At 46.7% G+C, this 10,230-nt stretch overlaps 1 protein-coding gene across 1 annotated transcript; it reads left to right on the top strand.

Moving 5' to 3' along the window:
- The first annotated feature begins 633 nt into the window (after window positions 1–633).
- Window positions 634–9,712, top strand: LOC149361767 (monocarboxylate transporter 12-like). Its single transcript, XM_089568149.1, has 4 exons — window positions 634–841; window positions 7,669–7,812; window positions 8,523–9,395; window positions 9,492–9,712. Exons 1-4 carry the CDS (start codon window positions 643–645, stop codon window positions 9,710–9,712), a joined length of 1,437 nt encoding a protein of 478 aa, XP_089424275.1. The 5' UTR covers window positions 634–642.
- The last annotated feature ends 518 nt before the right edge of the window (window positions 9,713–10,230 follow it).

The following is a 10,230-nucleotide window of genomic DNA, read 5'->3' as shown; positions in this document are numbered from 1 at the left end:
AACCTGTAAGACATATAATGTCGGGCTCGCAAGCTTCGATATCATACCGAAGATTGCGTTTTGGATGTATGCTTTGTATATTTATGAATAAAAGGGAAGCTCTGTTAATAACCGGGAACTTTAATTCACTCTTAATCAAGGAAGAAGCAGAGCGGATTTGTAAGCCGCATCGCCGTGCTTTTCTCACGCCCACTAGAGGCGCCGGGGTTCCAGCAACTCTTCATATAGGCAGCAGCAGGTGACGCTCCCGTCGATGCGGGTGTTTCATGTAATGCAAGGATAGCTGTGAAAGTGTGTCCGTCAGGCCGCCATCCGGATCCTCTTGCGTCGTTGCAATAACGGGGAAACTTGGTGGCGTCACTAGCACATGAGAATAGTGATACGGTGCTGATGCGAGCCCATGCCGTAACCTGGACGAAGAAGCAGAGCGTATTAGTAATGCGGATGGTCGTGCTAAGCACATTCTACCACCTTGTGTTTTTGGCATTAAACCCTTAGCTGTCTATGCGCCACTAAACACCATATCGTATTAATTGCCTCGTGTGCTATCCTCGCCTTGCTCCATCTGTGTTGGTTGACTGTGTCATATTACAGGGCGAGGCGACCAGCAAAACACGCCGGTGTCGCGCCTCATCCGCTGCTATGGATGCTGCGAAGCGAGCCTCCCTATTGGACCGCTGCTGGGGCTTGCCCTTCGCCGTGGCATTCTCAGCTCTTTTGTTGGTTTTGGTGAGCTCCTGCACCGGCTACATAACAGTGCTCTTCAAGGACAAGTACCTGGTCAACCACGAACAGGCCTCCTGGGTCTCCATCACAATGGTGATTGCGCAGAGCATCGCTGGTAAGTTGTCTTTACGAGTATTTGGACCTACAGAGGTACAGACCCGCCCCACTGCATCGCGCAGCTAAAACCTGCCGAGAATGTCTGCCCTGTATTAAGGCCTATATATTCGTAGCTGAATTTTTTGTTTATTCCTTCCCATGCTTTCACACATAAATGCACCCTCTTCCGAGGTCACTGATTGCGGGGCCGCACAGAAAAGACTGCACTTGGAGGATGGGGTTATGCAACGTTCAACTGAAAAGGAGAGGAGAAAGGAAGGGATGAACTACCATGCAAAGCGCCGTTGTCTTCTCTACACGTGGGGAAGAAAGCCAATGTCCAGCTTTCGTGGTCATCAGTAACGTCCGCGATCTCGTGGCCGCCAGTGGCGAAGACTCTGTAACTGAATAGGGATAATGTAAATGATGTTTTGAGAATTTTAGGGAGTCCCGAGAGATTCTGCAGATACATTCTGATCACAATGGTCGATTCTTCTTCATGGCTGCAAAGTCTGGCCAATAAAATAATCCGTGCTCTCGCGCCAGCTACTTCCGAAGTCCATACAAAATAAACGGGATGCCCCGCGTATCAAAAATTCTTGCGATGATTCTGTGCGTTCAAAGCCACACGTCACATGGTGGCGGCCGTGCAAACTAGAAACGTTCGTTCAGATTTCCAGGGTATGAAAGCCGGTGAACTTCAAACTGAAATTTTTATTTCCGCAGGGAAATCCTTATGCAGAACCACATATCTGTGAATATAGGAACAAAAATCTTTTTCACGCACTTATAAATATGGCATCACATTGTCTATGGTCCGCTCACACCAGAAACTGGAGTTCTTTACGCAAAAATACACTTCAAGGCCCGCCTGCAAGATTTCGCGCTAATGAGCTATGTCCCCAGGTTTCTTGTCGTTACCCTGAATTTGGGGCAAGAGCTTAGAGCTGCCTCGGCTGCCACAATGCGGCGCACAGCTTTTGAACATTTAAAAGGGCTAGCGTCATCCGTGACGTAAAGAATGATCAAGTCGCCTGCCATTGAAGCGCTATTGGTTGCTAGTCTTACCGGTACAGGTTGGTCGCCGTCCCAGATATTATAGATATGCTTCAGTTTCCGAACTCTCGAGCCCGAGCCGGGCGCGACTTCCCCCGAGGCAGTGAGAGGGCGCAGCAGTCGAAAGATGCGCCACCACTAACGTCGCGCAGTGCGAGTGGCTGCAGGCATCTCGCTGGATACAGTCGTAGGATTTTGTGCTGCCCATCCGGTTTTTGCTGTTTGCTTCCTGGTCACGTCCTTCCATTCATGGCTTCTTAATGGCCGATCGTTCTCTTTTGTGGCTTTATATCAGTCGAATGGAATTTTCCAATCTGTGATGTCAATGAACGGCACTGCAAGGCTGTCGGCCACTGCTACATCTGACTCCCTTATTTTATGAGTTTCATGAGTGATTTTGTCGCTGTTCGCGGCTCAGTTCGTGGACTCCGAAAGTACACAATACGAAATACGTCGTCCGACGTAGCGAGCGTTTTCCTTGGGGCCACAGGGTGCCGCAGGAGGTGCCTTACGCATTATGCTGCTGACATCATAAAGTGGTACGAAGGAGGATAATCCCTCGTGAGCAGCAACGTACGGCCGAAAACCAGGGCATTCAGCATAGTTCAAAAAGAACTTCGCCGGTATAGGGCAAGCACACTCGCCAGAGCGACTCCGGCAATGTCTGATTTTGTGCCTATGATTCGAGCGATCGTTCCCTCTGGAGAAGCATAGAAGTGTGACAAGCGACTAAACTTGTATTAACAAAGCATGTGCTTCCGCGAGAAAAGCGTGCAACCAGCTTATGTGTGGTCGTCGAGATTATGCGTGCATATCTGACCAGCCGACTTCAGTTGGGCAGAACGCACATCCTGAATATTTTCCGCATAAGATCCGCAGGAAGCAATTCAGAAATGCAGATATCGCAACAACCACAGCAGAGTTGATCACAAGGGTCCATCGTCTTCGGTCATGTTTACTGCGTACAGGATCCACAAACACGCCGTGTGTCGTTTCCTGAGCATTCTGCGCTCAGTTTTTCACTCAGATGCTCTGTTGAAAGACGATAGGGTGCGACTGCTGTCCGCACACTGTACACGTGCGTTACATCGAGACGCAGTCAAACGCGGAGCAACGGAGTGCATGTGTGTTCCAGTAGCCGGTAGCGCAAATGGCCGACGTCACTTCATCTGAAAAGCGAAATCGCTGTCATCTAGCGGGCTACCAGAGCTTTGGAAATCGAATAGACAAAAGGATGGGCCGATCATGCTACCTTGTCTTAACGACAGACCTCTTAAACATTTGTTCACATGTATATTTATACGCGTTGCGAGGCGACGTGGCGATCTTACTGTCGCTAAAAATTATTGCTCTACCGCAACGGTAGTAAAATGACGCATGTGCAAATAGGGTGAAGGTTATGCTTCCCGCAAGACAAATGCAACTATTAAACGAGACGTGGTAGGCAAGTATCACATTTAATGTGATGACTAGTGCATTCAGCCTCTTCCTTCACCACAGGAAATGTTTTCAGCTCATTTGAAACAGAAGATAAATTTTACGGTTATTCGGAAAGGACATCTTGGTGGAAGAAAGGAAAACTATACGGACGTCCGCACGGTGGCCAGTTATCTTCAGATGACTTCAGTGTTTCTGGATATACAAGACTACTGTGACCTTTTGCTTTAGCTTTGTTTAGTTGTTGTCCTGGACTGTTCATCCTTATCATGTCTTCTTTAGCGTTACAATGTTCACGTTTCTGATAGAGGTAATCGGCAACCGAAACAACAACTTGTTTGCGAAGCCTCGCTGCGTCGTGGTGCAATACATGTCTGGAAAACATTTTGCTAATGAATTGGATGCAGAGCTTGCCAGAGCTGTCTGCTAAGTAAGAACTGTCTGCTTCTTCTGAACCGTTTTAGGTGTTCGGAGCCTAAGGCGTAGTAGGCTTATGAGGCTTCGAATGCAATAGCCACGAAGAACAAGAAAGGAGCATTCAAATGTTTTCCCTGCTAAGACAAATAAGATGTAATCCTTCTTGCATCAAACAGCCTGTTAACTGAGAGCTTGACAAATGAGCGCGCCATCAGCTTTTGAAAAGGTAACTTTATCAGCGTTAGCAAAGAGGCGACCCATTACTTGCTACTCCTCACACTTTATTCATTTTCTACAATCTAACATGAATATATCGGATAGGGTATCTTCTATTTATGGTAAAGGTTTTCAAAAACCTTTGCCGCAGATGACCTGTTTTGGCGGACAGAGGCAGTTAAGGCTATTACTTCAGCGCCACAATACTCCAGAAAACTTTAGTGTCAACGTTCGTGGTTTTCAAGAATTATTATACATTTATCTTAGTTCAAATTTCCCGAGCTTTGGTAAGAGCACTTCTTTTTTTGAAAAAAAATAGGGCGTTGGCATAGGGGCCTACGCTGCTCTGTCTTTGAGCGAATTGTTTGTATCTCAATCCTACAACCCACTCTCACGGCATGCGGGATGATCGGCCATTTTAAAACTTTTCTGTTAGTCGATGAATTTTAATTCATGGAGGCTGGTTCATGTATAGCACTGACGCAATTGTAAGAAAAATTTATAAGCGTTTTATTGAACTTTTACTCCTCCAGGCTTCAAGCATGAGCGTTCTGGGACAAGCAATGTCCGAGAACACTTGTTGGCTAATTAAGCCTACGTCGTATGATCATGTCTTGATTATAAGCTCCCTACACTCTAAAGTGAAAGTACAAAAAAGAGAATAAGCTGTCCTCAAGCGCACTTCCTATGAAGGGTTTGTTTGGTTTATGGGGTTTAACGTCCCAAAGCGACTCAGGCTATGAGGGACGCCGTAGTGAAGGGCTCCGGAAATTTCGACCACCTGGGGTTCTTTAACGGGCACTGACATCGCACAGTACACGGGCCTCTAGAATTTCTCCCCCAAAGAAATTCAACCACCGCGGCCGGGATCGAACCCGCGTCTTTCGGGTCAGCAGCCGAGCACCATAACCACTGTGCCACCGCGGCGGCCCCTTCCTATGAAGGAGAGTGCGCTATAAGACAGCTTACTGCTTTTTTACTCGCATATAGGCATATTCGTGTTTGGAGTGTACATGTAAACGGTTACACATTTAGTGTTTTGCTAACGCTTTTGGAAACTCCAATCTGCATTAAGCCGCCGCGGTGGCTCAGCGGTTACGGTGCTCGGCTGCTGTCCCGAAAGACGCGGGTTCGATCCCGGCCGCGGCGGCTAGAATTTCTTTGGAGGAGAAATTCTAGAGGCCCGTGTACTGTGCGATGTCAGTGCACGTTAAAGAACCCCAGGTGGTCCAAATTTCCGGAGCCCTCCACTACGGCGTCTCTCATAGCCTTAGTCGCTTTGGGACGTTAAACCCCAGTAACCAACCAACCAACCAATCTGCATTATCTGGATGAAATTGTTTTAAAGGAAGTCACGAATTTTGAGTCAACAACGCTTCGAAAGCAAGCTCTTGCCGTCACAGATAATACTCGTCTGGACACGTAAGCGAGACACGTGTGTAAACGAAAATGCAAAACTCGCTAAAAGCAAGATAAAAGCGGAAAAAAATTAGCAGGAAGGACGCCACTAGAAAAGCTTGTATTCACTCAAGCTATCATTTCACCTGAACGAAGATTGCCTCCCGCGTAAATTTCCGCGCAGTTTTTACAGCCCCTCAAAAGCTGTCGACATATTCTAAACAAATCTAAGACGTTGCGAAAAAGCAGCCAGATTCACCAGTGATCACAAGAAGTACGTTGCTTTGTGTGAAGGCATTCCCTATATGTTGCATCATTCGTGTTGGTAGTGTTAAATGGGCCGAACCTGAAGATCGGTTTGGTACGTTTGAGGAACGCAAGGACAATTGGCCCTTTCAATTACAGGGGCACTATCCCCTGCAGCTGTTGTGAATTTAGTTATGAGTCACGTTTCTGCTGTCGGCAACTTTATAAAAACAAACTCATCTGCCTACCAGAAAGCTGTAGATCTGGGTGAGACTCAGCAAAATGTCTGGGTATATAAGTAAAGCCTCCTTTACATTCTTGTATAATTAACTGCAACTTCTGATGTAAGCAACGCATAGATGAATAGGACCAAAACTTTTTCTTCCATTTTTTCTTGAGTTTTGTGGGTGCGTTTGTACCTGCCTTCACAAACATATCTTTCACATAAAAGTTTCCGCGTGACACCGTTTCCTCTATTCGGCCGCCGCTTAGATTGCGTTGGGATGAAAGAAGTCTCCGTTATGCAGTACGAAATTGCACAAACTTCCTCTTAAGCTACGTGAGCACTATGACCGCAAGGGCAAACACTGAAGCTTTCCTACTTCCTCATGCGCATACCAATCACATTTTGGGCTAACCTGCGCGGAAGTCTCTTTTGGTGACAGCTGCGCCAGAATCAGAAGTGGGAAGGTAAAGTGTCGAGGCCAAGTTCATTCACCCGGAGGCAGTACAGTGCACGTAACAAACTTGCATTGCATTGTGACTGCGTCAACAAGCGATCAGTTTGCCTATCGAAAAAGGGGATCAAGTAAGCAGAAGGCGATAGATTATCTTTCGAAGGAATGCCTGTTCTTCAGGATAAATTTGCGGTTTGTCAAATAAATTTTTCAGTAGTGAGTGCAGCATCGTCCTAGTCTCTATGTTTCTTCAACATCCTTGTTCACTCGCTGCCGCTTCATGAAACGATCATGAACCAGCTAGCTCGCCAATTCTCCTTTTAACCTTAGTAGCGCAACCATTTTCAATTGTTAGGTTGCAGCCTTTAACTTTGCGTGATTAAGGAAAGTAACGTCACAAATAGAGTCGTCGTGTGTAGTCTTTAGTTTGTATGGCTGAGTAACATTTCATTCAAATGCTTTTCTTTTTGCGATAACCCGTATGCGGCTTGGTTACCGAGTGGACTGAGCGTCTGGCTCGTACGGATGACATGCGGCATTCGTTTTCAGAGGCACCGAGATTGCTCTGGCCGGTTACTCTCTCCGTGGGGAAAGGTAATGAAAAAATGAGCCGTTGAGCCGACCGCAGCAGTACTAAACGCGTTAAGCACAAACGTCTTTGACAAAGCTGCTCTTGCGTCACTAAAATCAAATAATAATCAAGTCCTTGTTAGTGCGTCCTCTGGGCCTATGTAGAATGGCGGGTGCTGGACCTATAACGGCAGCGAGACTTAACGAAAAAAGCCAGCTCCATGGACCGCTTTCGCTTTTTCTCCAGGGCGATGGCGGATCCGTCGCGCTCAGATATAGCAAGCCGATTACTTGCGCCAAACCCGAGGTAAACTCTTCCCGCAAGCCCAGTACAGATTCCGAAGTAGGGACTACCGCACGTAGCGTATGCAACGCACGTGAGAACATCAGTGACAGTGACGGTCAAGCGATGCGAAACCTCCTCGTCGCTCGAACTAAGTAGGCTAGATTGCGGAGGGCAAGCTCCTCTACTGATTTCATCGTCCGATATGTGGAAATGCAGAAAGTTGAGTGTTATTCAATGCATTTGAGAACCAGCAATCAAGCATAAATGTCTCATCGCATGTGATTCGGCGCACGTTAATTCTTCTATGCTTATGATGGCTCCTAGTTGTAGCATAATGTGCTTGCATTCAAGTGTGCGTATGTGTTGAGAAGAACGTCAATCTGGGCTAAATGGGGCATTATTTGAGCCAGAAATGGTGTCACTCAGTCTTTATTGTGTACGTCTTGCTGTAGCGCTATTACCATTTCTGTCTCAAACAGTGCGTATGTGTGTCAAGAATTTCCGGCCGAAGTGGTTGCTTACGTAATCTACGCTTCTCCGCAGGCCTCCTTGTCACCCAGATGCAGCACAAGATATCCGTTTACAACATCAGTCTTATTGGAGGCCTATTGGCTTGCACTGGTCTCGTGGCGTCCGCATTCGTCCCCAACATTGCCTGGATGACATTCACACTCGGCGTAATGTACGGTAAGTTGAGCCTTGCCCTTGGAGCTTTTTCCTGTGGCTATTCTGATCAGGCCGACTAAAAGCTACGCCTATCAAATGAGGGGGTTGCCCCACAAAGTTCATAATATTCCCTATCTGATTTGCAAGAAAACGTTTTGCACAACCGAATGATCTGGTTAAGGGAAGCCACTGACCGCACCCCACAATAGGATGTACCATTATTTTCAAGCAGGCTGTCCTTGAAGACGAAAGACCAGAGAAGAGTAATCTTGAAAAGCTTGTTGTGGAGTGCGTTATTTGCGTTAGTTCTAATGAAACTGCGCGCTGTTAAGTGACCAAGCAATTGGGGAAGTCCTCAAGAACTGGCGTGCCATTATTGAAATGTATGGTTAATTTCATGCCCCTTCAGGAAAGCAAATATACATGGTAGTAAATACAAACTTAAAGATACAGTTAGCCGGTAAGGGAATGCAACACACAAACGTGTTACATTGCCTCTGACAATTAGCAGAGCATGTTTTTTGCACGAAATGAACACTCTGCGCCCTGGAAACAATTCTATTCCCAGCTGGCATCAGATAAAAATGTGGCTTATAAAAATCTGAAAATATGTACACAAATCATATATTTTCGCATTTCTAACAATAAGTAAAATCATGCATTGAATGATGCAACTGTTAGAGATTTAGCCCAATGCACTGGGTTGACAGTTTCCGTTTTCAACTGTGCAGGGACCGGCATAGGCGTGGCCCTGCTGAGCCTGTGCTTGTATCTGCTGTTGTACTTCGACAAATATCGAGGGACGGCTACATCTATTATGTGGGTGCTCAGAGCCACATCAAGCATGGTTGCCACTCGGCTGCTGTGGAAACTCACATCGATTTATGGAATTCAAGGCTGCCTTCTCATAACTGGAGGGATAGTGTTGCATGTTGTACCCCTCATCATGTTAATTATGCACCCTCAACCATGTAGGGTTCCCTTCTCAAACCTCGCAGCAAAAGCTAGTAAACTTTGCTCAGGTTCACATAAAAATGATGATATTGGTGCTAAACAGGAAAGGACACATCATTCGCTGCGCAAGGACCAGGCCCGACACTGTGCGGACTACAAAGAGAAACCTATTAGCACTGCAAAGATGGCTCTCCAGAGCTTCAAGTCCCTACCCTTCTACGTGCTGGTCCTGTACTCGCTCATCTCTGAGTACGTCTTCATAACCTTCTCAATAACCATAGTGGCCTACACAGTGGACAAGGGATGGACAGTTGAAAGGGGCAATCAGATTGTGATCTACAATGCCGCTGGTTGCCTCGTTGGTAGAATCGTCGGGCCATTTGTGACAGACAAGATCCGCCACAGCCGCTGCCCCATGGCTGTCGCTGCCTTCTTGGCCGCCGCCGGCTGTTTTCTCCTCCTGCCTTTTGTGACGACATTTGGCGGCGTTAGTGCGCTAACGATCATCTTGGGCGTGTCTCAAGGGTACATCTTGTGCATAAAGACTGTCCTAATTGCGGACTACATGGCGGTGGTGAGGGTTAGTTTCTGCTGCGGAGTGGCCGGTCTGACAACTATTCCTGTGTGGTTTTGCGGACCATCCATAATTGGTAAGTACTAGTTTAATTTTTTGTTTCCTTGTAAGTAAAAGTCAAGGAGATTATATATTGAAAGAGATCTTCATTTTTATTTTTTTTTCTTTCCAGGCTTCTTTCGCGACAAGAACGGCTCGTATAATTTGCTCTATGTGGTCTTCTCCGTGCTATGCGTCCTCATCGCGGCGATGTTGACAGTCCTCACCTGGAGGGACAGAGCTCGGCGAAGACGGTATAAAAGAAAAGTCGGAATCTTAAATGATGAGCACGAAATAGCACTGATCAATACTCCAATCATAGTTTCTTCGGTCAAGGACTGTGTCAAGGGCTAACTACCAAAATCTTCAACATAAAGAACAATTACGTCACCGGGAGCGTTGGTGCTGATTTCCTGCCGAGACCAAATAGGTGCTTTACCTATTTGATTTGGTTTGGTTTATGGGGTTTAACGTCCCAATGCGACTAAGGCTATGAGAGACGCCGTAGTGGAGGGCTCCGGAAATTTCGACCCCCTGTGGTTCTTTAACGTGCACTGACATCGCACAGTACACGAGCCTTTAGAATTTCTCCTCCAAAGAAATTCAACCGCCGCGGCCGGGATCGAACCCGCGTCTTTCGGGTCAGCAGACGAGCATCATAACCACTCAGCCACCGCGGCGGCTTGCTTTACCTATTTAGCGAAGGAAATGTTGATGTAGACAGGAAGTCGCAAGGCAGTTGTTACGACGTCAGCGTCAAGAGAAATAGTGAAATAAAATAAGCACTCTCATTGCCCGCAAATCTGAGAGTTAGTAGCTTCCTGAGCAGTAATATCCCGTAATAGCACTAAGAGCGGACGAACGACAAGCAC

This window comes from Amblyomma mixtum, chromosome 2 (genome assembly GCF_055824585.1).
Source record: "Amblyomma mixtum isolate Tamu chromosome 2, ASM5582458v1, whole genome shotgun sequence".
In the NCBI taxonomy this organism is placed as follows: Eukaryota; Metazoa; Arthropoda; class Arachnida; order Ixodida; family Ixodidae; genus Amblyomma; species Amblyomma mixtum.
The sequence above is the reverse complement of the archived record's forward strand: the minus strand, read 5'-3'. Positions and strand labels throughout refer to the sequence as shown.

What these genes read in the sequence shown, in the direction of transcription:
- LOC149361767 (XM_089568149.1), top strand. Translation starts at nt 643, where the DNA reads ATGGATGCTGCGAAGCGAGCCTCCCTATTGGACCGCTGCTGGGGCTTG. An exon ending in GATTGCGCAGAGCATCGCTG is followed by an intron (nt 842 to 7,668) that starts GTAAGTTGTCTT and finishes GCTTCTCCGCAG; the next exon opens with GCCTCCTTGTCACCCAGATG. An exon ending in TTGCGGACCATCCATAATTG is followed by an intron (nt 9,396 to 9,491) that starts GTAAGTACTAGT and finishes TTTTCTTTCCAG; the next exon opens with GCTTCTTTCGCGACAAGAAC.